Source organism: Delphinus delphis, chromosome 19, assembly GCF_949987515.2.
Source record: "Delphinus delphis chromosome 19, mDelDel1.2, whole genome shotgun sequence".
Lineage (NCBI taxonomy): Eukaryota > Metazoa > Chordata > Mammalia > Artiodactyla > Delphinidae > Delphinus > Delphinus delphis.
Window position 1 is genome coordinate 47,748,457 of NC_082701.1, and position 26,189 is coordinate 47,774,645.

The following is a 26,189-nucleotide window of genomic DNA, read 5'->3' on the forward strand; positions in this document are numbered from 1 at the left end:
TGTCTCACTTTTAAAACACTGTGCAGGGCTTCCCTGGGGGCGCAGTGGTTGAGAGTCCACCTGCCGATGCAGGGGACGCGGGTTCGTGCCGCGGTCCGGGAAGATCCCACATGCCGCGGAGCGGCCGGAGCCTGTGCTCCGCAGCGGGAGGGGCCACGGCAGTGAGAGGCCCGCGTACCGCAAAAAAAAAAAAAAAAAACCAAAACACTGTGCAGATCATCTGCTTTGGCCATTAGTTTGAGACCCCTGGATTACATAATGCCAAAGACTAAGGCCTCACTTAATATCCAGAATAATTGTACTGATAAGTTTCCCCTCCGTTTCTATAACTTAAGTGAAATAAGATTTTTTTGTTTTTTCTTTTACCACAGAATTTCTGTTGTAGTTTTTTCCATGTTTAGCCTCTTATATTTTGATCCCAATTTAATTCAATAAATACTTGCCTATTTCATGAAAAGGTAAGATTCAAATCTAAATAAGATCATTTCTGCTCCCAAGTTCTCTGCCCCATGAGACAAACAGACACGAACACCACTGAGTAACAATGCAAATCATACTGAGGTACATATTAATTTCCAAATATCGTTTCTAGAAATAAAACTTGGGAAACGTGAGGTCAGGGGCTGCCCCTGCTTTGTTTCCACAGATTGGTCTTGAACCTGGATATAGTATGCCCTTTAGAAAATATTCTTGATGCCGTTCTAGGAACCAGAACAGGTTATGTGACCTTTTCTCAGCCCAGAAATACCAACGCAACACACATCCTGAGCTTAGAGGGGGACGACAAGAGACTCAGGCAAACAAAAGCGCCACATCCTCCCCTGGACCACTGACCCCGGGGGCAGGGGCCCTGAGGTGCCCCCCACTCCGGCTTCCCACTGGACCCTAATTACATTAAGGCGGGTGGTGACATCGATGTGCAGAAAGTTTGCTCAATGCGCACACACGCACACACCCTGCCCCAAAGACCGTTGCCTCAGAAGGAGGCCGTCGGGCCTACTTGGGCCTACTTGGGCGCCTCTTGGGGAAATAACATCAAGCTCCAGTCAGGGCTCACGTTCTCTCCCAATGAGCTCTCCTGACCCAGGGATCGCGGCAGTTTGGTAACTAGGGCCCACACAGCCTCTTTTCCTCCTTGGCCCTCCTGTCATACGACACGCAACTTTAACCTTCAGGTTCCTCGCCTCCGTCAACCGCCACCGCGTCAGCCGCCACCAGCCGCCTTCCCGCCGCCGAAAAGACGCGGAAGTCGTGCTCTGCGCATGCACGGCCCCGCCGCGCGCCACGGTCGGCGCAGGCGCAGAGGCCACCACCTGGGGGCTCGGCGCCGTGTCGTCGTCACTTCTGTGGACAAAGAGGGAAAGACACGCACCCCTTTTCCCTGGCACGGAAACATGAACGCGCCTCCCCTTGCGTTCTCATACTGTTGGGTACACTCCCTTTGGAGTTTTGCCCGGAGAGGGACGAGCCTGCTCAGCCAACCTTCGCTCCAGCTTCATCAGGAAGTTAGGCCAGAGCTGGTCGCCCAACCCCGATCCCACACTCCGAAGTCATTTCTTAGGTCTAGACGTCAGTTTGTGAGATGCTAGTGGCACCCCAGAGTGTGCCTAGAATAGGATAACTCAAAGGCCACAGGCCTCGGGCTTCCCTGGTGGTGCAGTGGTTGGGAGTCCGCCTGCAGATGCAGGGGACACAGGTTCGTGCCCCGGTCGGGGAAGATCCCACATGCTGCGGAGCGGCTGGGCCCGTGAGCCCTGGCTGCTGACCCTGCGCGTCCGGAGCCTGTGCTCCGCTGTGGGAGAGGCCACAACAGTGAGAGGCCCGCGTACCGCAAAAAAAAAAAAAAAAAAAAAGCCACAGGCCTCAAAGCCAGGCCAGAGGGGTCTTCCTTGGTCTGGCTGAGAGTCTGAGTGAGGTCAAGCAGACGGGGCATTGGAGTCGCCAGGAGGTTGGGAGAGGTAGCCTGGGTTTAGATGACAGTCCCGCAAGGCCAAGCGTGGTCAGGAAGGCAGGGCCAGTGCTGCACAAGCTCGGGAAGAGAAGGAGTACATACCTTAGAGACCTAGGACCCTGGAGAGGAAAGGGAAGGTGCAGTGACCTGGGCTCTGGCCCTCGGCCATTGGACTGCCCCTCTCTGGCCCTTTGATCTCCGGCACGTTACCCCCGCTAAATCTACATTTCCTTCCTCAGTAAAATAGCAGTAATAATACTTAATTGCCCTGAAGATGCTAAAAGAGAAAATGAACAGTTCTGACACACAGTAAATGCTCAATAAATGTTAGCCCTTATTTAATAACAGTAGCTGCCATTTATTGAGTACTTACTGGAGGCCAGGAATAATAATTCTACTTCTGTCTGGGTTCAAAGCCCATTTTTTGTTGTTACCCTACCTTCTGACCATTTGAAGACTGGGATAGGTGAAGGGAAGAGTTACGAAGGGACCCAGAGATAAAGGGAATGTTGTTAGTGAAGTCCTAAGACTATGAGACCATGAGACTTATTAGTAGTTTCTTTGAAGATTAGGCCAAATAAAAGAGAATGTTGGAAGATAGGATTAGAGGTAAATTGAGACCAGATAATAAAAGATCTTGAATGCCAAACTAAGGAATAAGTCTGAAGGAATAAGGTCTTTGTTTAATTTGGAAAAGAGAAGACTTCACACAATAAAATGTCTGAAAAAACTTGTCTTCATGGTTCCAGAGAGGAGGTTTTTTAAAAAATGAGTAAAAACTTCAAGGAAGCAGATTTTGACCTGATATATACATATGTACACACACACATATGTAACACCATCTACCCCCCAAAATAGATTTCTCATTGAAAGAAAAAGACTTTAAACCCACTATGAGAAACATCCTGAGCTACATCTGTAAGGACTGCAGAAGTGGAATCTTTGCTAGCAGTTTATAAACCTAGCTGTTCTATCACTCTCTTGTTCTGATTATCATTTATTTATTTCCACCTAGAAAGTTATTCTGGATGGATGACAGCTATAGGACCACAGGGGAAGAAAAAATTAAAATAGTAATAGTAGTTTGATTACATGACTGCTGGACAACCACACTGTGTATGAGACGCTTTATGTGTCGTATTGGAGAGAAAACCCTCTCATCCCCCAATCATACTATTTTGGAAACAACTCTGCCTTGAATTTGTTTCCTACAAATTTTCTGACATTGATCAATTGGACAGCCATGACTATGAAAAATTTATTCTCCCTTTGTTTTAAAGTATATTATTTTACTAATAAATCAGGCACCAACATCCCTACAAAACATTTGTAGTACTGGAAGTCAGGCTTATTTTTTTTAAGTCCTTCAAAACATTAAATATTCAACCTAATTGTGAGATAGTGACAACTAGAAAGGGTCTCACTTTGTATACTATGAGTTCTCTGAATTCTCGGAAAGAACTAGACTAATAAGAATTTGTATTTTTTATAGGGTGCGCTTTGGGAAACAGGGAGTTAAAAATCTTTCGGAAGTTAACTTGGTATAAGAGTATGAAAAGCCTCTGTTGCTCTAGTTCTAAGGAAATGCTCTCCTTTTTTTCTAATAAAGCTTTCCGCAGAAGACAAACTCTGTACACAATAAACAGGGTAAGTATAGGACAGAATTACTACAATTCATTAACTCTCAAAAAAGTTATTCATTTTGACATGTAAGGGAGACTTTATTTATGAATGTTAGATGTGCTTCAGAGTGCTGTTCTGTTAAAATTCCATAAAACAAGCCTCGAAATGCAAGTCATTTGTGCCAGCTCCAAGTACATAGCTGAAGCAGCATTTCCAGAGAGACTAGGGCAAAGGACAGAGCTAACCACAAATTGGCAGAAAAGAAACAAACATAATCGAGTGTTAATAATTCACCATAGTTACTGCTCTTAAAACCAAAGTAACTAAATAATACGACTGTCATCTGTGTACATTTATGCTTGTTTTCTGCATCTCTACAATGAAGTGTTCAGTGTACACGGATGTGGGCAGAAAATCAAAGGCTGCAGGGCTTTATCTGAAATTAGAACAGTAATTTTAATGTGTACGTTTTGATTTTATTATTATGCTTTCTCTATCTCTGCATTATAATCTCTTAAAGGAAGAACACAGGTATTGGTTTATTAAATATTTTGAAGCATTCACATTTTATATTTCCATCATGTGTTTGTTTGTAAGTTTGTTTGTTTCCTGAGCACATTGTAGTGACTGTTCATGTGAATTCGGAAAGAGTAAAATTAAAACTTTGGGGAAAGCCAAAAATAACAGGGAACACCCTTTTGTTCTGTGAAAAACACTGGACTTAGATTCAGCAAACCTAGATCTCAGGCCTAGTTTTGTCCTGGAAGCTTGGGAAATTTAACCAAGTTATTTAACTTCTTTTTTCTCTACCTCTGCAATGGGGATGTCAATACCTAACCCATCCTATCTCATAAAGTGGATATGTGAATAAACTGAGATAACGTATGCGGAAAAACATTATAAATTGAACTACTCTGCAGTTGTAATGAATTACTCTTGTCGTACCCCTTTCAAACAATCTCCCATTACTAGCACATAGTGTTTTCAGTACTTGAACATGTTTGACTTTCTGGATGATTGAGCATGAAATCAAATCGGATTTGGCTCAGAGTCATTTCTGCAAAGGGATGTAATCATCTTAGTACAGTATTCTGGATAGTTTCCCCTAATAAGACCCCCTCTTGAGTAACACATTCCAGTGGAGAGTCTCTGTTGCCAGTAAATTAGGCTTTGTCCATATAACCTCATATAATCTGGTTCGTATATATAGCATGCCCCAAGACATTTTCAGGCATTACAAAGTCTTGAAAATTACTAACAGTTGTTTTTCCTTTAGTATTTGGGCAAAAAGTGAGGAAGATCCCTAAGCAAGTCGACTTAGAATTACTAATAACTTCATGAGAAAGAAATGAAAGCATGTTTCAAAGTAGCTTTTTAAGACCCAGTGACCATTGATTTGGTTCTTGCATCTCTGACCATGAAAAAGCATTCTGAAAGAAAGGATAGTGGTTCCAGAGGAGGTCTCTGAAGATCTGCCATTGGCTGTTTATAGAGATGAAATTCAAATGCCCTCAGATGATAAAAAAGGGCCTGAACTCGTTTCAGAGAAGAAATGGTTTAAAGTGGAAACATAAATATTGAATAATAACAGGCATACTATAGACCTTTTCTTTATTTTTTATATTTTTGAGGATAAGAAAAGTGTAATCTATTTTTACTACTACAAATAGTCATGAAAGCACCATTAGATGACATTCTAGCTGAAGAGAAAACAGAAGTTTTGCATTAGTGTGAGATGTTAATTTATTATTGCATTTAGGTCTACCGACCATTTGAGGGAGTTAGAAGTTAAACAGCTGTATCTCTAGTTGATCTCTGCATATTTTAATCCAAATATGGTAAAGGGCAGGGCTAAATAAGGGAGTTCGTATAATAAACAGGGCTCAGAACTTGTAACAGAAGATTAAAATACACTCCACCCAAGTTCTCGCGTGGTTAACTTTGCACTTTGGTTAAAGTCTCATTTAGATTTAAATTTCTAAACTTTGCTTACAAAATTAAGTTTTCTTTGATCGCCTCTCTTCTGAATTGCAGAAATCAGATAAAACTACTTGATAAAATGATTTCCTGTCACGCTGCTGAAGATCCTATTAAAAAGGTTGCTATCTTTGGAGGAACTCATGGGAATGAACTAACAGGAGTATTCCTAGTCAAGCACTGGCTGGAGAACGGCACTGAGATTCAGAGAACAGGGCTGGAAGTAAAACCATTTATTACCAACCCAAGAGCAGTGAAGGAGTGCACCAGATATATTGACTGTGACCTGAATCGAGTTTTTGGACCTGAAAATCTTGGGTAAGACTATATATTGTGTTGTGTGTGTATGCATGCACACGTGTGTGGATGTGGATGTGTCTGAAAAGTAGTGTGTGTGAGAGCATATGTATATGCGTTTGATATTCATGTTTGTACATATAGTCGCTCTTGTGAATAAGATCACTTTCACTTTTGTTATACGCCATTATGAATTACTCAGTTCTCTAAACTGGGCATTCATGGGCTCTTTTGTAAACTTTTATAACCATCAGACTGTTCTTAACTGATGTTGTTTTTAAATGTATTCTACACAGACTGAGACAACAAATAACAAAGGTTTTTATTTTTAAGTCGTATCTTTAAAGAAGCAGATTTAATAGTCTTTTGCATTAAATGAATGTTTGGCCACTATGCTTGGATACATATTTGTTAGCTTCTAGGTGATTTACTACTATGTGTTTTGCAACTATGTTTATGGTAGTGCAGAAAGTTCTAGTTAAGAAAAGTGCAATGTTTCAGTGAATAGTTGTTTGATGAAAGAGTGAATAAATGTCTATCATCAGAAAACATTAGACCGCTCTGTGATCTGAGGAGTAGATGTACTACCTTCAGTAATGGATTACTAAGACCTGAATTTTCTGAATTTAAGTTACTGCTGATGATACATCGCATACAGTGTATGCAATCATAACACTCTAGGTATGTCGTTATTATTTTTGCCTTTTTTTTACATCATTATAGCTACCACTGTAGATATATAGGCTTCTAAGCTTTTTACCACTTCTTTCTTTCATTTACATAAAAATATTATTAAATACCTACTCTTCATTGGGCACTGTGCCAGGTACTGTGGGAGTACAAAGCTATGGACAAAGTGGTTTCTACTTTCAATGGGTTGGCAGACTACAAGCTAAGATATAAGTCATGCAGAGGAACAACTAATGGAACACCACTTTATGTACTCATTTTCTATTAAATCCTAATTTGAGTTTAAAGAGTTACTTAATCTCATCACAGATCAAAAGATGGTTACTACATTTATACAAATTTGCCTCACTTTATGGAATACATTCTTCTGGGGCAATTATACATTAGCCATAGCTTGCGTATCAGGCCATGTTCTCACTAACATAAATTTTAATTTCAAAAATGCTTTATCTTCATGACTGAGGTTATGTCAACACAATTAAGGTTTATCTATTCACCTAAAATAGCTATTAACTAACTCATATTACAAGTAAGGATTTCTTGAAGAATAACTTTTAGTTGGCATGTTAACTTCCCAAATAACTCTGAGATGAACTAGAGTGAGTTTTCTTATTATGACCACTCAATAACATGCATTTCAATGAGAGTAGTCTCTTTAATTAAATTCACTTTCTACTTCTTGCATTTAACACTTATCAGAGGCTAGACAGTTCTGTCTCAGGGTAGTTATGGAAACTTATGAAATAGATAAGTTAATTACCTTCTCTCATCTTCCCTCTCCCAAATTTTGCTGCTTTTCCTCTATTCGTCATCTCAGTGATGTCACAACTACCCACCAAATCACCTATGGAAATCATCTTAGAACCTTCCCCATTCTTCATCCCCTACGTCTAGTGGGTTATGGAGTCTCCCAATTATTCAAATATTGAATAGTTGTAGGTATTTTGCAAATCCAGTCTTCCTCACCATTTTTACTGCCTTAGTTTACTTGTTCTATAGGTAGTTAGAGTAGCGTCCTAAAGAATCTTCCTGCATCCAGCCTTACTCCAATCCTCCCTACCATGTATTGTCTGTATGGCACTAGCCATAGGGATCATTCTAACATGCAAATCTTGTCATGTCTTTCCCCTGCTAAAAATTCTTCAAAAATCTCCTATCCAGAATAGAGTTAAGTAATTTAGTATATAGATGTCATTCCCTTTAAGATATCGTTCCTGCCTATTCTTTCAGCTTTATCCTTTGGGACTCTTCCCGTGGGACCTGGATTCCAGGCACAAGAGCTCAAAGTGTCTATTATCTTTCAAGACTTCAAGCCTTGACCATGGGCAACTGGGTGGCTGTGGTGTGATTTACTCACATGGGGGAGAATGAGAAGCAAATCAGTTGGGGGAAGGGGAGAATTCATGAAGATGTTGCATGAAGTGCATACGTATCCTTTAGGAACTATGTCTGGTTGCATGTAATAGAAATCTGAAAACAGTGGCTTAAACAAATAAGGGTTTCTTTTTCACAAGTAATAAGTCCAGAGGTAGGCAGTCCAGGGCTGGTACAGTGGCTCAATGATATCATCAGCGCCGCAGACTCCTCCTATCTTCCCACTGCACCGGCCTTGATGTGCAGCTTTTGTCCCATAGTTGAAAAATGGCTGCTCCACTTTCTTGACTGATTTCCAGGCAAGAATTACCCAGGCGCAAACTGTAGGTCCTTTGAAGATACTAACAAAAACAGTCAGAGAATGGAAATAAATGGAATTAGAGAGAAATGTGGTTGAATGCTTTAATGAAGAAAAATAAATTTAAATTATCATGTACATTAAGAAAAAAATGTATCCTAACCACTGGGGGTGGGGCAGGTAGAGACTCATTTGAGAATTCAATAAAAACTATCAACCGTCATCCCAGAAAATGCATGTATGCATATACCTGCAAATTTTTGTATTTTTGCAGCGTCTACAGACTCTTCTCTGTAAAGCTTGACCCTGAACCACTAGTGGTTCCTGGACATCACTTAAGAATCCCTAATTAGATGATGTGAGCACCTAACTTTGACTATTTTTGTGCACTAGAACTAGCTGTAGTGCAAAAAAAAAAGAAAAATAGGTGCATTTGATGGTCTAGTTCCATTATAGCCTAGTGCACTTAACTACTAAGAGACTGTTGATTAAATTAATGGAAGAATTTTGTTCAGGGTTGAAGTCAAATGATAAACTGAAATGTCCTTCTTGTGACCAGCCACATAAATGAACTATTATTTGCAAGCATGTCAATGCAACATTACATGGAATCAAATAGAAGGAAAAAATGTAAATTTTCGATTATAAAGTTTCCAAATAAATTTCCAATTCCTTTACAGATTTTTCATATTAAAGGTTTGGCAACTGGTTTCTTATATACTGTGTTCTTATTGTATATTTATGTTACCTTAGCCGCAGATGTTGTTAATCTTTTTCTCTCTGCTAATAACAGCAAAAAAATGTCAGAGGATTTGCCATATGAAGTGAGAAGGGCTCAAGAAATAAATCATTTATTTGGTCCAAAAGATAGTGAAGATTCGTATGACATTATTTTTGACCTTCACAACACTACTTCTAATATGGGGTGCACTCTTATTCTTGAAGATTCCAGGAATGACTTTTTAATTCAGATGTTTCATTATATTAAGGTAATGTCAATGTTATTAATCTACAAGTTAGCATAGGATCCATAATTTTAAGTCACTTATAGATGTGAAACAAGCAGAAAAGGGTCAGGAGGGAGGGTCCAAGGGAAATGGGGGGCTGCGAGGAGCGCCAGAATAGAGGTAGTAGTGACAGGCGGGAGAAAAGGAGAAGAAATGAGTAAAACAATAAATGCAATGAATAAAATAATAAAACATTGGACCATTGTGTCTATAAAATTTTACATCTTTTATCAAGACAGCCACCAAATCATAGGCTATGTGGTAAAATTAATACCAAAATTTTAAATGGTATGGTTGAAGTTGCTCAATTACCATTTTAGGAAGCTCAAAATATAGTCATTTAATGTTGACTAAAGACCAATGGTAAAAAGATTGGCTCTCTTTAGTCCTGCCCTTGTCTCCATTTGATTCAGTTACCCTAACATACATCTGATCTTGCAGTACTTCATACAGCTAATCATTTTAAGGCTCAAAAATCTACAAGATGAAAAAAATCAGCAATCCATTGCTATACCTAGAGAAAAACTGCTAGAGAATAACAAGCCAACAAAAACACAAATAATAAACTGTACGATTATTTTTATATAAAGGATAGCCTTCCTTCCGGAGAGCTGGTATGATCTAGTATGATTTAATGGAAAGAGTGTGACCCATATAGCCAGTGCCTGGGTTCAAATCCTGGCTTTCTCTCACTAACTTTGAACAAGATATTCAACTCCCCAAACCTTGCTTTCTTCATTTTATAAAGTTGACATCATAACAATACTTACCCCATATGGCTGTTATAAGCCTTAAATGAGATAAAATATTTAATGCACTTAGCTGAATGCCTGGCATATAGTAAAGATTATTAGTTTTGTTTCCTTGAATTTTTTGGCGTTGACTAAATAGTAGTTCTGGTGAGAGATCATAATGCAGCTATTCTTTGCTGCTGATTGAAGGGAGAGCTGAATACTTTGCTTGCCAGGCACAGAAGCAGCATGTTATCAAAACTGAGAGGGCCGTCTTGAATTCTCATTCAGATAAGTGGAGGTAGGGGGAGTTAGCCGACATCTGTAGGGACCTGGCCCATAGCGGTAGAAAAAGAATTCTTTAAGAGACCAATACTAAGCTACATAGTAAGTGTAACCAGTGGTGAAAACAAAAATAACCAAATCCATTCAGAAAAAGAATTTATTCATATTCTTTGTTTATGGTTCTGGGGAATTGTTTAATGTACATTTTATCCAGAAAGCTATGTATTATCCAATTTTATATGTAATTCATTTATGTGCTTTCAAAGCTTTAATAATACCATCAGATTTTAGAGTGTGTTTCATAAAGCTGTCTTACTAATCTTAGTTGATGAAGTGAAACATATTGAAGACATTATTGACTCTAATAGCAAAGAGAACAAGGCATATGGTCTTTACATAATAAGAAAAATGTTTTAAATTCTTTTCAGACTTCTTTGGCTCCATTACCCTGCTATGTTTACCTTATTGAGCATCCTTCCCTCAGATATGCAACCACTCGTTCTATAGCCAAGTATCCTGTTGGTAAGTCGTATTTCCCACTGTCACAACTAAACAAAATATGTCTGAGATGAACCTCTGAGAAAATTAATTTAAAGACTATTTATAGCTACTTGGCTTATCATTATGGCTTATAACTGTCAAGTAATAAGCAAAATATCGCAGGCAGTCTCTAACTATAGCAGATTTCCTCAATTTCATTGAGCAGCTTCTACATTCCAGGAAAAAACACTGAGCTGAGGGAATTTGAATCTTTTATAATGGACAGTAAGCAGCCTGCCTTTTGCTTAAGGAAGACACCATCCCTATCTTCCAAGACTATTTACTATACAAACATTCTTTAAAAATATAATCTGGAGCCAGGGCAGTCACTATCTTGCTGGCAAGATGTGCAGAAGTACAAAAGACCCATGGAAAATTCTCTCCCAACATCCCTCTTAGCACCTGCTTTGCAGTAGGGTCTCTGGTAACCTGTGTTTGTTATCCATTCACTTGTTTGCCCTGTCAGTCACTGGGCTGTGAATTCATCTTTACCTTCTGGTAACTTCCAACATGCAGGTTTGCACTCTCATACACCCTCCCAGACAGACAGTCTCTTTTTCTATATTCCATTCTCTTTCCTGAGTGACCTATTAGCGTAATTGTTTGCAGACCACACTATAATCATTAAAGTTGCTGTCACGACTTAAAATCTTTTTTGTCAGATCTCAGGTGGTTTAAATAAGAGAAATTTAATTTAAAAACAAGTTGTCAAACAATAGAAGCAAATTTAAGGTTATCTTGGTTATTCAATTATTGATAATTTTGGTGCATAATCAAGGGATCAGTTGAGGCAAGCTAAAGAGCCAAGTATAGGTAATTATTTGAAACAAACCAAATGCTTGACAATAACGGATAAAGTTCCTTTTTCTCTGTAACACCATATAAAGCATAGGATTTCCAAGTCTTGAGAGAGCAATCTTGGCCTATTACATTGAGGGGGCAATGCTGCTCTTAGGTAGAACAAATATCTACTGATATGTTTGGCTCGTAAAAAGAGAGCCAAATCTTTCAAAGGTTTCAATATGGGGGAGTATTAAGATCATCACAAGTAATAGAAATATTGTATGTTCTCCTTTCAACTTTACTATTTTATTTGGAATATTTTTTATATCATCCAGCCATTGGGGGGAAAAACACTTAAGATCAGAGAGACACTCTCTCCAACTCAATGCTTTATAATACTCCTATGACTTTAGGTGCCACAAGATGTTCATTGTAATTTCAAGCATCATATGCCAACATGACAATATCTAGTGGAAGAAGGGAGACTCCCAGGAACTCCCCTGCAGACCTTCCATTATGGCCAGTTCAGAACTGGGTCACATATCCATTCTTAAATTAATTACTAGGATTAACGAGATTACTATGATTGACTAAAACTATTCTACATTTGCTCCTGAGTTGGATACCCCAACCAAAATCAGGACTCTGTCAGCAAGGAGTAAGACAGAATGAATTTTGGGTAGGCAACCAACAATGTCTTCTACAGTATGCATACAAGACATATCCATGAACACATTTTCACACATTTGTACAAACCATTTATGTACTGATACATACCTTAACCGCACTTATATCATATACTTAAGTATATCCAGGAAAGCTAAGCACAAAAATGAAAATGAGGATAAAAGAGAATACAGTAAGATTTTGTGAATTGAGAAATAACAGAAGTGGATGAAAATAGAATAGGTGGAAAAGACTGTATATGAATTGGTGGAAGAGAGTGGATGATGCTATACTTGGTAAATGGTTTTATAAATGGTTAAGATGATGATTGGAGTGATAACAGTCTGGGAGACTTGGGCAGGAGGGAAGGGACTAGATAAGTGGTTTAGAGAAAGAGTATTTTGTAGGTTTATGGATGGATGCTTGACAGCCACAGGAAATAGACCTGATAGTACAGGCAGAATTTTATTGGGGTGAGAAGAAATGAATACAAATTGTTTCTACAGAAAATTAAAACCATTGCACTATCATGTTGGGATGGGTTGTTATATTAAAGGCAAGAATGTTGCTCCAGGGTCACATAGATTGTCATTTGACTTAAATCCATGGCTCATTTAGTCTAGATTTCTATTACTAAATATTATAGATGTGTTTTCTTCTACAAGCTAAATGTTAGGTCCGTGACAGTTTCTCTTTGTGGCCACTTATTATTTTGTCAGTATAAATTTGTCTACTCCTTTTACTATATTATTACTTTTTAATATTTTGATAATATTGAAGGAAATTTAAAGAAAAAAGACCCCAAAACCTTGCTGCTATAACACAACTCTTTGATTTTTTTCCATGTTCTCTCCCAGTCTTTATTTACTATGCATATAACTTGTACATGTAAATGTTCTGCTTTATTTTTTGCCTAACATTAGGTCTCAAATATTTTCCATGGTGCTGCATGGTCTGCCTCTTTAATCATTTTTAATGATGGGATTCTAGATCTTGATATATGAGAATGCTCGATCTTATATTCTAATACTTAGATGAGTGTGACTGTCTCTCCTTCTGTACCTAGGTATAGAAGTTGGTCCCCAGCCTCAAGGGGTTCTGAGAGCTGATATTCTGGATCAAATGAGAAAAATGATTAAACATGCTCTTGATTTTATACATAATTTCAATGAAGGTAAGTAGTAGGCAGAAATTGTTTCTTTAATTGTTAGCTGGTGTGTGTAAATAAATCAGAAAAGGAAGATGAGATGGAGTACACATAATGACTTAACCACTAAACATTGAAATAACAATGGAACCTAGGTTAAATTTGCCATGTTTGTGACATTAGTTGCTTTTTAAAGAATTTAATCACTTCAGCCATTCGTCAATGACCAGTGTAGACACATTCAAGAAAAGCAGCTACCAAATAAAGCTCCCTTAATGAAATCCTCATTTTCCTATTAATCTCCATTTTTAAAAGCAAAGAAATACAAATGTCCAATAAACAGATGAAAAGATGTCCAGTATCACTAGTGATCAAAAAGTGCAAATTAAAATGCAAAACCATTTTCTCCCATTAGATTGGGAAAATATTAAAATCTGATAATATTAAGTGTTGGTAAGGGTGTAGGAAAAGGAGACATTCTCCTTCCCTGCTGGTATAAATTGGTAAAGACACTTAGAGGATAATTTTACAGTAACCACTTTCTAATATGCACAGATCCTATGACCCAGCAGTTCCACATCTCAAAGAAACACAAACACATGCACACCTACATGCCACATACAAGGGTGGCCACTGCAGCATTGTATGTAAAGCAAAACAATGGAAATGACCTGAATATCCATCAGTTGGTTAGTTAAATAAAATAGCGTGGAAAGATCTTCAAACTACATTGTTAATTGAAAGAAAGCAAGTTGCAGACCAAAACATACAATATACCAATTTGCTTCAAAATAATAATAATAAACACTTGCTGGAATATACATAAATATATATGTTAGTACATAGGAACAGTTCTAGAAGAAAACATATCAAACCGATAACAGCAATTACTGGGGAGAGGAGGGGAAAACCAGGTTAATTTTGTTTTAACTGTGTTCAGGAAGAATGATGTATTCATGTATTATTCATGCAATTACAAAACAGTTAGATGGGGCTGGTGGTGAGATGGGTACATGGATCTCTATGTACTATCTGCTCATTCATTTGGTAAACCTAAAACTGCAGCAGAAAAAATAATGAAATCTATTAATTATTTTAAAAATAACTTAAAATTTTTAAGAATTATAATAAAAGTAAAATCAAAGAGGCATCTTATGTAAATAATTATTCATACAGGCAGAACTGAAATTATTTGTTGAGGAATGGGCCATTACAGTGAGAGGGCTGGTGAATAGTTCAGTGCCTGTGGGGAGTACAATCCCTTAACCTGTTTGTGCATCCTACTGTGATCACAGGAATTTCTTCCGTGCTTGGGAAGCCTTTGACTCCAAAGTCACAAAGACTGAAAATCAGCATTCTACCACCTTTGTCTGAGGACAGGTTCTATACGGTCTAGTGGACCTGGTGTTGGGAAGGTCATCAGTTATTCACAAGAAACCATTCAAATAGTGAGTGTGAGACTATGATGTTAAGAAACAATGCACCCAGGTAGAAGGCCACAGACCTGACTGAAAAAACACATGGTTTTCAAATCACAATCCATAGATTCCTGCTACCGGGTAGGGATTTAGTAGCTGTCCTAGTAGCTCCGGGACAGCCAGCCCACCTCTGCTTCAATCAGAGCAGTTCTATCTGTTTTATCCTTGTAACATTTCATTTAACCAAAGGATTCTGCAATTCAACATTGTAAAACCATTATTAATTTAGACTCTCCAGTTTGATGGATTTTTAACTAACATGGAAAGAGCACCATTATCCAAACAATGCTGGCAAAAGGATCATAACCGTCTGAAGAAAAGTCTCTAGAAATGTATAGAAGAGCTCCATGTTTGGCTCTGTGCTACTCAAAGTTATTATTAGTGACTTGGATAAGGACATAAGTGACATGCTTATATAAGTGGTAAGTGACAGGAAGCTATCAGGAAAGTATCTGGGTTCAAAAGGTGTATCCAAAAAGTTCTGACAATATTTAACAATAATCTAGACCAAATGTTTAAGGTTAAATACATCAGGAACAACATTTTACTTTCATGTTAAAAAATCCCAGAGTGAAGGAGGTGATAGTCTCTTTTCTGCTTGGCTAAACAACATTTGGAGACCTCTGAATAAATTCCAAGTCCATATTTCAGGAGAAACATCTACGAAGTAAAGGTTAGCCAAGGAGTTAGTTGAGCATGTTGAAGAGTTTGAAAACCATAATAGGAATGATCCCAAAGATAGAACTTCAGTTTACACATAGAACTTCAGTTTACAAAGTACATTCACATGTATCCTCGTGTATGTGACAATATGAGTGGAGCCTGATAGAATCAAAGATACTTAGACTGGCAACAAGAAGTCTTAAGGCCAATTTTATTTCAGAGTTTCAGAAGTGTTATATTGGAAAGGAATTAGACATGTTTTCTGTGACTCAGAGGCCAGAATAGAATCGGTGGGATAGTGTTACCTAAAGACAGAAATTTCTGGGACTTACCTGGAGGTCCTGCGGTTAAGACTCACGCTCCCAATGCAGGGGGCCCAGGTTCAATCCCTGGTCAGGGAACTAGGTCCTGCATGCCTCAACTAAAAAAAAAAAAAATCCCGCATGCTGCAGCTAAGACCTGGCGCAACCAAATAAATAAATATTAAAAATAAAAAAGAAAGAAAGAAAGAGATTTCTAATTAACGAAGCTGACCAACAATGGAACAGACCACATTTTGTGAGGTTGTTTAAAAGCAGGAGCAAGATGACCACTTGGTCAGAAAGATACGGAGAATATTCAAGCATCGATGAAACTTAGGTATTTGAGACTCCTTCTAGCTCTGAGATTCTAAGTAGCAAAAACATGCTCCTTTGTGTTCTACCACTTTCTCCTTTCCTCCCAATGGACCTTCTGGTTTAAAGGTATGACATCTGCTGTTTCCATCTTCATCTTGGAAGGTGTGGTAAATTCTAAAAATGGCCACAAATTCTTCCCTTCCCTGCTTCCATGTCCTATCAAGAGATGGAGTCTGTTTTCCTACCACCTGAATCTGGCTTGGCCATGTGACGTGTTTTGTGCCACAGAAGAGGTTTGAAAAGAACTTGAACATCAGGGCTTGCTCTCTTGCTGACCTTGGGAACCTTGCACTGTCATTATGTGAATCAGTCCACCCTAGCCTGCTGGATAATGAGAGACTGTGAGGCTGAGAACTGAGACACCCCAGCCAATAGTCCTGCAGCTCCGGCTGACAGCCTGTCAAATGCCAGATATGAGAGTAAAGCTGTCTTAGATCATCCAGCCTCCTGCTGACCTGCCATCTCACCACAAATGCAATGAGCAAGCCAATTAGAAATCAGCCAGTCCAGCCTAGACCAGAGGAACGGGCCAACCAACTCACAGAGTCATGAGCTAAATTAGGTGGTGGTTGTTTTATGCCACTGAGCTCTGGCATAGTGCGTTACGCAGCAAAAGCTAACTGATACAGAAGTAATCACGGGGTATCTGCATTCCAACCCTGGCTGCGCTTTCCGCGCCAAGGGGAAAGGAAGATTTTTCTTTGGATTGCAACCATAGCACAATAGGGGCTCTACGCTGGATGAAAGTTCATGCTATTTATTAAGAGTTTGCCTGGTATAAATGTAAACTACTGCTTTTCCAAGTTTCTGGGCATTGGGTTGTTTAATGCTGCGTCTTTGTTGGTTGGACTCCACTGTTGGCAGACTGCCTGCATCCCAATATCTCACTGCTCAGGAGCTACCCAAATGTTTAACATACTTAGTTAAGAGAAGGAGCACAGTGGGGAAGTCATCTAACCAGTTGAACGTCCTCCTGAAGTTATGCAATCACAGAGTGTCAGAGCTGGAAGAGTCCTTCAAGGTAAACTAATGTGAAACCTTCATTTGAGAGGTAAAGAAAGTGAGCTTCGAGAAGTTCAGTGTCTTGCTCAAGTTTACACAGCTAGGAGACTAGAGCCTAGGTATCATGACTCCCAGTCCTAGCCTCTTTCTCTCCCACACTGGCTTTTTAAGTTCCGTTTTCTACCTCTGTCCTACCTCGGCGTACTTGTGGACAGTGTGTCGGTAGGCATAATTTGAGAACATCTTTTGGTTTAGTGTTGTTTGTGAACATCCTTAACTAAAATTTTATGGAACCATATAAGACCCCGAATAGCCAAAGCAATCTTTAGAAAGAGGAACAAAGCTGGAGGCATCACATTCCCTAACTTCACACCATATTACAAAGCTGTAGTAATTAAACCACATAATATTGGCATAAAAGCAGACACACAGATCAGTGAAACGGAATAGAGGGTCCAGAAATAAACCCATGTATATATGGTCATTTAATTTACAAGAAAGGAGCAAAGAATATACAATGGGGAAAGGACAGTCTCTTCAATAAATGGTGTTGGGAAAATTGGACAGCCACATGCAAAAGAATGAAACTCAACCACCATCTTAACCACCATACGCAAAAATTAACTTAAAATGGATTAAAGACTTGAACATAAGAATTGAAACTATAAAACTTATAGAAGAAAACATAGGCAGTGAGCTCCTTGAAATAGGTCTTGGTGATTTTTTGAATCTGACACCAAAAGCAGAAGCAACAAAGGCAAAAATAAACAAGTGGGACTCTGTCAAATTAAAAAGCTTCTGCACAGCAAAGGAACCCATCAACAAAATGAAAATACAATCTACTGAATGGGAGAAAATATTTGCAAATATGTGAAGAACTCATACAACTCACAGCAAAAAAAAAAAAAAAAGTGTGATTTAAAAATGGGCAGAAGATCTGAATAGACATTTTTCCAAAGAAGACATACAGATGGCTGACAGATACGTGAAAAAATGCTTTACATCATTAATCTTCAGGGAAATTAAAGTCAAAACTATAATGAGGTATCCCCTCACACCTTTTAGAATGGCTGTTATCAAAAAAATAAGAAATAACAAGTTTGGTTGAAGATGTAGAGAAAAGGGAACACTTGTGCACTGTTGGTGGGAGTCTAAGTTGGTGCAGCCACTATGGAAAACAGCATAGAGGTTCTGCAAAAAATTAAAAATAGGACTACCATATGATCTAGCAATTCCACTTTGGGGTATTTATCCAAAGAAAATGAAAACACTAATTCGAAAAGCTATAGGCACCTCTGTGTTCATTGTAGCACCATTTACAATAGCCAAGGTATGGAAACAACCTGTGTCCATCAATGGGAGAATGGATGAAGAAATTGTGGTATCCATATACAATGGAATATTATTTAGCCATAAAAAAGAATGAAGTCTCGCTATTTGTGACAGCATGGATGGACCTCGAGGACATTATGCTGAATGAATAAGTCAAGCAGAGAAAGACAATTACCATGTGATCTCTCTTATATGTCAAATCTAAAAATGAATAAATAAAAATTTAAAACCAAGCTCGTAGATACAGAAAACAAATTGGGGGTTGCCTTAAAGCAGAAACAGGTAGGGATGGGAGAAATGGATGAACTGTCTGAGGGGTTTTTTAATTTAAATAAATTGAATTTTTTTAAAGCCACTCTAACCTATTAGACAGCCTGGAAGTTTCATTTTTCAAGCACAGTGTAACCATGAAAAACTCAGTAAGACACAGACAAATCCAATAAATAGAAGAAACAAAGAAATCAAAGAAAATAAGAAATTGAGTGTTGGACTCTTTGGTGTATTGGATTGGTTCAGGATTATGAAACCTAAACTTCTTATTGTTAATAGAAAGGGTACAAGTCCTTTATAATATATTGTCCACTTACTCCATAGGCCAAGGAAGTTAAAGGCCTCTGGGACCTGAGATCTTTAGTCATAGAGCCAACGCTCAGCATTTTGGTAATGCTGGCAATGATGAAATAAGATAACACTAGAGCAAGAGCTGTTATGGCCAATGACATGTGCCTCTAAGGGTGGCTTTTTCAGCTTTAGGTTAGGACATTCAAGCACCAGAAAGAAGGTCCTGTACAGTGTCTCAGTGTTAGTGGTGGCAGAGCAGCTCTCTGCCTGAAGCTGTACAAGCCTGTGGCATTTTTCTTAATAGCCCCAAGTTGGAAATGTGCAAGATGTCTATAAACCATAGAAAGAATAAATAAATTATGGCATTTTCTCACAGTGGAATACTATACTGCAAATAAAATGAATAATAGCTACATGCCACAATAGGGATGACTCTTCCCCAAAAGTTGATCTTAAGAAGACAGACACAAGATGCATATATTGATTGATTATATTTGTAAAATATTCAGAAGTAGGCAAACCTGAACTATATTGTGTGGGATTCGTGCACGGGTGGTGAAGCTATAAAGGAAAGCAAGTGAGTCATTACCAAAATTAGTGGTTACTGCTCAGATGGGAAGGCGATGGGATCATGATGGGAAAGAGACATGCAGGGATGCTGGTATGCAGGCAATGTTCTTGTCCTGGGTGGTGGTTCCATGGCTAATCACTTTACAGTTCATTAAACTATATACTTATGTTTCATGTACTTTCTGAGTGTTATACTTCACAATAAAATGGTTCAAAAGCAAGAAAATAGTGTGTTCTCCCTGTAACTGTCTGTCTTCAGTTTTTGTTCTTCTTCCTTCTTTAAAGTATCAACTTCCCTTTTTTCAGGAGATTTTGTTAGTTGCTATTTATACATATTGTTTTTGCCATAGGAAAAGAATTTCCTCCCTGTGCTATTGAAGTCTATAAAATAATGGAGAAAGTTGATTATCCCAGGAATGAAAGTGGAGAAATTGCTGCTATTATCCACCCTAAACTGCAGGTAACATTCACTATTTCTTTTAAATGTTGAAAATAATGATGCCCTACCTTTGAGTAGAACTTTACAGTCCATAAAGCACTTTACATGCATGAGCTCATTTGATGTTCTCAAAAACACTGCAGTCTAAGGTATTCAGACCGTCACTCAGTGAATATTTACTGAGTAAATCCTTTGCTGGCTCTGGGGGTACATCAGTGAACATGGTTTATATTCTTGTGGAATTTATAGTCTAGATATACTAAAGTCTAAACTGTGATCTTGAAATGAAGATAACCAGATGCTATAACAGAATAATGAGGTGGGGATGGGGGTCAGAGAATGTGAAATTCCTGTTCAGGTGCAATGGGTAAGAATTATTATATCTATTTTAATATAAGAAAACAGAGGCTCAAAAATTATATCCTTCCCATAGTCCTATAGTTATTGATGACAGATCCAGAACGAATGTTCTTTGCAGTTGACCACATTGCTACCACCTCCCTGTGATCACTACTGTATAAGTTAGAGCAAAACAATCAGAACCTCTTTCTTTGGGATGTTTTCTGCCGCCTTTTCCTGACTCCTCAAAACCTCAATATCTGCTCCTTGTGTGGTTTGATCAATAATGGCATAGTGAAGGGGAAGAAAAGGCTCATAGGAATGTATAGGAGGTTTAAAACTGGAAAAGGCAGAGATAAAAGCAGAGAGGAGCAAAGATTCCAAAAAGCTAAAACATCCATCTCCATGCACAATCTCAGACCTCAGAAATGTGGAAGTGATCCAGTGGGTTGTCTAGTCTGGTACATTCATCCCTGGATGCACATTGCCTAGAGAGCCTTTTGAAAAATAACAATCCCCCACTCTGGGATAATCTGATCTTATTGGCGTGGGTAATTAGGGTAGAAAACCACTGATCCAGTTCAGACTCCCGTTTAATGACCCTAATGATAGTTATTCAGACTTACAACTTAATAAAGTAGCCTGCCCAAAAATAGACTCGTGGAGCAAACCCAGCTTTGTGCCTTAGTGGGATCCGGGTGGAAACTTGAAGAAGGAGCCTTGGGCAGTGTTTTAAAGGACAGAAAGATAAAGATTGGGGGAGAGAAAAGAGGAAAGCACTACAGGTAACAAAAATTGCACATACAAGAAACAGAGGCCAAAGTGATGATGTCACAACCGGCTACAACACAGGATTTAAAAAAAAAATTTATTGGAGTATAGTTGCTTTACAATGTTGTGTTAGTTTCTACTGTATAGCAAAGTGAATCAGCTATACGTATACACATATTCCCTCTTTTTTGGATTTCCTTCCCGTTTATGTCACCGCAGAGCACTGAGTAGAGTTCCCTGTGCTATACAGTAGATTCTCATTAGTTATCTATTTTATACATAGTTATCTCATTAGTCATCTATTTTATACATAGTATCAATAGTTACAAATGTAAGTTTTACATTCCTCAAGGATATCCATGAAAAATACAAAAATCATCCTGGAGAGGCAGAGAGGTAAGATTGATGGGATCACTAATAAACAGGGCTAGTTGTAGGTCTTGAAAGTCAGGAAGGATCATTTTGAGTTGGTAGACAATAAGGAACGGCTCAGTATTCTACAGGAGGGATTGACTGATTGACTATTTCAATAAATATATTTGAAGGACTTCTCAGCTTGTTCTGGGCCCTGAGATTCAAGATAGGGTCTCTCATAGAGCTTCCATACTAATAAGGGGAGAACAGACCGTGAATAAGTAAACAATACATCAACCACATGATTTCAAATTGTAATAAGTGCTATAAAAGAAATAAACAGAATAATATAGGAGCAGTTAACAAAGGGTTCCTACTAGATGGAGTGGTCAGAAAGAGCCATCTCTGAGATGAGGGCATGGAAGCTGGAACCTGGAAGGTGAGAAGTCAGCCGTGTGGAAAACAAGTGCAAAGGCTCTGAGGCTGGAGCAAACTTGGAGTGTTTGAGGAACAGCAAGAAGACCAGTGTCAACGGAGAGTAGGAAGTGAACAGAGACCCTGGAGCCAGAGACTCAGGCAGGCACCTGGTTATGAGTCCAGATTTTATTCTAAAAATGATGGTTCTTAATCAGGGGTGCTCACTAGAATGCTCCAGGTTCCCTCTTCCCACCCCCCAATGCTTGGAGCCTATCACAAAAGCACTAATACAGTGCTTCTCAAGCTCCAGCCACATGAGAATCACCTGAGGAACTTTGTAAAATCCTCATTCTCCGGCCCAGGGATTCTGATTTAATTTATCAGGGTGGAGACAAGAAGTCAATTAGGTTCACCAGGTGATGTTCATGTGGCTCAGGCTTGGGTAGCACTGCCCATCGGAATCTCTGCAGGTGGGGCTCGCAGACAGGGGGGAGGTGTTGAAGAAACCCTGTCGGTCGTTCTGGGGCACATCTCTGACTGAAAACCACTGGTCTGGAGCAGTAGTGCTCAGCCACCCTGTCCTGTAGCATCACCTGGGGCTTTAAAAAAGATACAAACAGCGGATTATAACAGCGAGTAGCATGAGGGAATTGGAGGAGGTGCGTGATGGAATTATGCTTCTAGATTACATGCTTATATGACTCTGTGCTATACATTTGTCAAAACTCATAGAATCCTACCCCAAAATGGTTGGATTTTACTGCATGTAAATTTAGAAAATAGTGATGCCTGATCCCCACTCTTGAGATTCCCATTTGATGTATCTGAGACGGGGCCAGCCTTTATTCATCTATATTTTTCAAACATCCCAGGTAATTGTGACATGCAGCCAGGGTTCAGAAAATCGCTGTGGTGCAACGCTTCTCAAACTTAAATGTTGCACCTGTGAACCTCTGGGGATGTGTTAACATGAAGATTTTGACTTAGTAGGGCTGCGGTGGGGAATCAAATTCTGCTTTTCTAACAAACTCTCAGGTGATGCTGCTCCGCTGCTGGGAACTGTTAGAAACACAGAATCTCAGACCCCCACCCCAGACCTATAGAATCAGAATCTGCACTTCAACAAGATCCCTATGTGATTTGCAAACACAGCAGAGTTTGAGGAGAACTGCTCTAGGGTTCCTTTGGGGTGCCAGCCCTGGTGTTTGAGGGCTCACAGGTCCAAACCCTGGTGGGGACCTCTCAAACGATTCAGTTGTTATCCTAATGTGGGGACACGTATGGGAAATATCCACGTCGTCTTAGAGTTTTCCCAGCCCACACCCCACCTTCTCCCACCCGTTCTCACCAGTATAGAACCTCCTAGCATGCAGGCACAACGTCACTCATTTTTTATCCCCAACAGTAGAATGTCTTATACACAGAAGGCTCTTAATGGGTATTTCCTAAATTTTGCTGAGCAGAATTTAACTTCAGGTAGCAAGAGTTAAGATATACACCTGAGGAGACACTCATTTAGTTTTGCCTTTTGATATTATAAATCTCTTTGGCAATATTCAAGCAAACTATAATCACATGTGTCAGTTATAAGCATAAAAAGGGGAACTATTAAAACCGCTGCCCAAATTAACTGCTCAATCTGTTTAGTCAGATAACTCACATGCCTCTAAGCTATCTCTTTTAGAATAAGGCAATGCTGTCATTTTAGTTGTCTAGAGCCTGACACAAACATTTTTTTAATTTATTTTTTCTTCAAGTATAGTTGACTTACAATGTTGTGTTACTTTCTGGTGTACAGCAAAGTGATTCAGTTATACATATATGTGTTCTTTTTCCTATTCTTTTCCATTATACAATGTGTCAAGTAGGCGAAAAATCTAATGTAATTTATGTATTCTAATTGTTTCCTGAGAGGATCAAGACTGGAAACCATTGCACCCTGGGGATCCTGTGTTTTTAACTCTTGATGGAAAGACTATTCCATTGGGCGGAGACCATACCGTGTACCCAGCGTTTGTAAACGAGGCTGCATATTATGAAAAGAAAGAAGCTTTCGCAAAGACAGCTAAACTAACACTCAATGCGAAAAGTATTCGCTCCTCTTTACATTAGAAATCACTTCTAGCTCACTTGTTATAGGGTACGTTGAAAAGTTCTACTAGTTCGTAAGCTCCTGAAGAGCAGAATTGTGCCTTATTCATTTCCACAGCACCTAGCCCAGTGCCTTGCACACAATGGACATTCAGGTAAATTTCTTGAATGAGTGAATACATTAATGAATACCTTTTATAGATATCGTACTTTATGTGTGTAACTTATTCAAAGAAGCACATTTCTTATTTCTGTATAGCTTTTTATACCTTCTACTTTGATAGTTTAACATTCTTAGTAAACAGCCTTTGAATTTAAATTTTAACATTGAAATAGATACTATATACACAAAAAAATAACTTGAGCATATAATTAAATGTTGTATGTTTTCAAGTAATATAAAAATGCTGCTAGAAACTAATGGTATTTTAAATTTTTTCACATTTGAATTAATGATAAAGTATTAAGGATCCAGTCTATCGACTTTAGCAGTAGTTCTGTTATCTGTAGATTTTTCAATGCTCTTTTGAAGATGAAATGTGAACAAGAAATGAGGGCTGATTGTAAAGGTGACATTATGAATAAATCAAGAAACTCTGAATGGTCCTTTGTCCACTGACAGCCACCCGCACAAAGCATCGCAAAATATCACTTCTCTGGCATGCCCACTTGTTCTGGGTTGACCTCAGGGAGCGAAGAACCTCCTTCAGACCTCTCACACGCCCCGCTAGAAGCTCACGTTCCTTCCCAACTTGGGAGGCATGTTGCTCCCAGCCCTCCCGTCTTACTTTGAAAGAACACGCTTGCCCTTCTTCCCAGCCAACGTGTAAGGAAGTCTTTGGGCTCCAGTAGCATAGGTAGTAAAGGCAGAAAGAGCAGAGGGCAGTGGACACTAGCGGAAATGTGACCCAAAGCCATCTCTGGTTCACAAATGCATTCTTTTAAGACATTCCCCCCTGGCCTAAATGCCCAAGTCCCTCACTCCCAGGATTCTTCTCCTCAAAGGTCCTCGGGCTAAAACTCTGCCTCTCTCCCGCTCCAATCCCTGCAGGAGCCTCCCCTCCCTCCTCATGGCAGCCAAGTAAAGAACACTTTATCCCCTGATTTGGACTCCATGGAACCCATGTTTATGGTTTCAAATATATTTACAAAATCACACTAACATTATCTGTAACGTATATATGTCTATATATAGACAGTTCCATTCTTGCAAAGCAGATTCCATTAAGCCCATTTCATTCCATATTCACTGCTCTATAGCACACAATTAAACTGTTTCTAAATTTTCAGCATTTATTTTTGCACTTTACCAAAACTATTTTCATTGGAATAAACTCTCTTCCTTCTGAATTCTTTACTAAAGATTCGATTTATCAATCACCTTTTGTATACAACAAGTTTTACCAAGCTTCCTTCTCCCATAGAACATAGAATGTTCCTTTGTGCTCTACGTCTAAGTTCAATTTTTCTAGGTCAGTTTTTTTCCATACGTATATTTTGGCAAAAATACTTTACTCTCCCATCAAATTTTAGTTAGTTACAAAATTTACAATGTGCAACTGAGGCCACTGCGATTTCCGGTTTTGTATTGATTATTTCTATTAAGTCTTATTCTCTCTGACTCAATATTTATATCTTTAGAGTTAGTTAGGTGTGATTTTTTTTTTTTTTTTTTTTTGCGGTACGCGGGCCTCTCACTGTCGTGGCCTCTCCCGTTGCGGAGCACAGGCTCCGGACGCGCAGGCTCAGAGCGGCCATGGTTCACGGGCCCAGCCGCTCCGCGGCATGTGGGATCTTCCCGGACCGAGGCACGAACCCGTGTGCCCTGCATCGGCAGGCGGACTCTCAACCACTGCGCCACCAGGGAAGCCCAGGTGTGACTTTTTTTAATCTATAACGATAACATATTGCTGTGTGGCTTTAGCCACTTTCAGTTTTATTTTGATTATTTCTAACAGTCTGCAGACTCATTTTTCCCATTTATAAAATGGGAATAATCATAATAATAGTGTCCCTCTCATGGGATTATTGTGAGGATTAAGTGGGCTAATGCAGATAAGTACTTAGCAGGGTGCCTAGTGAAATTCCTAACATAAAAGGCCCTTCCTGATCTGCCCTTCCCTCCC

The 26,189-nt window shown here is 39.0% G+C and overlaps 1 protein-coding gene across 2 annotated transcripts; it reads left to right on the forward strand.

Annotated features, from left to right (window-relative positions):
* The first annotated feature begins 3,562 nt into the window (after window positions 1-3,562).
* On the forward strand, window positions 3,563-25,397 carry ASPA (aspartoacylase). 2 transcript variants are annotated; one of them, XM_059997951.1, is made up of 7 exons: window positions 3,563-3,598; window positions 5,609-5,869; window positions 9,004-9,199; window positions 10,662-10,755; window positions 13,289-13,396; window positions 20,003-20,112; window positions 23,887-25,397. In XM_059997951.1, the coding sequence occupies exons 2-7, from the start codon at window positions 5,634-5,636 to the stop codon at window positions 24,082-24,084; spliced, it is 942 nt and encodes a 313-aa protein (XP_059853934.1). In that variant the 5' UTR covers window positions 3,563-3,598; window positions 5,609-5,633; the 3' UTR covers window positions 24,085-25,397. The 2 variants fall into 2 exon arrangements, with proteins under 2 accessions (XP_059853934.1, XP_059853933.1); XM_059997950.1 differs by lacking the exon at window positions 3,563-3,598 and having other exon boundaries at window positions 5,488-5,869.
* Window positions 25,398-26,189: the final 792 nt, after the last annotated feature.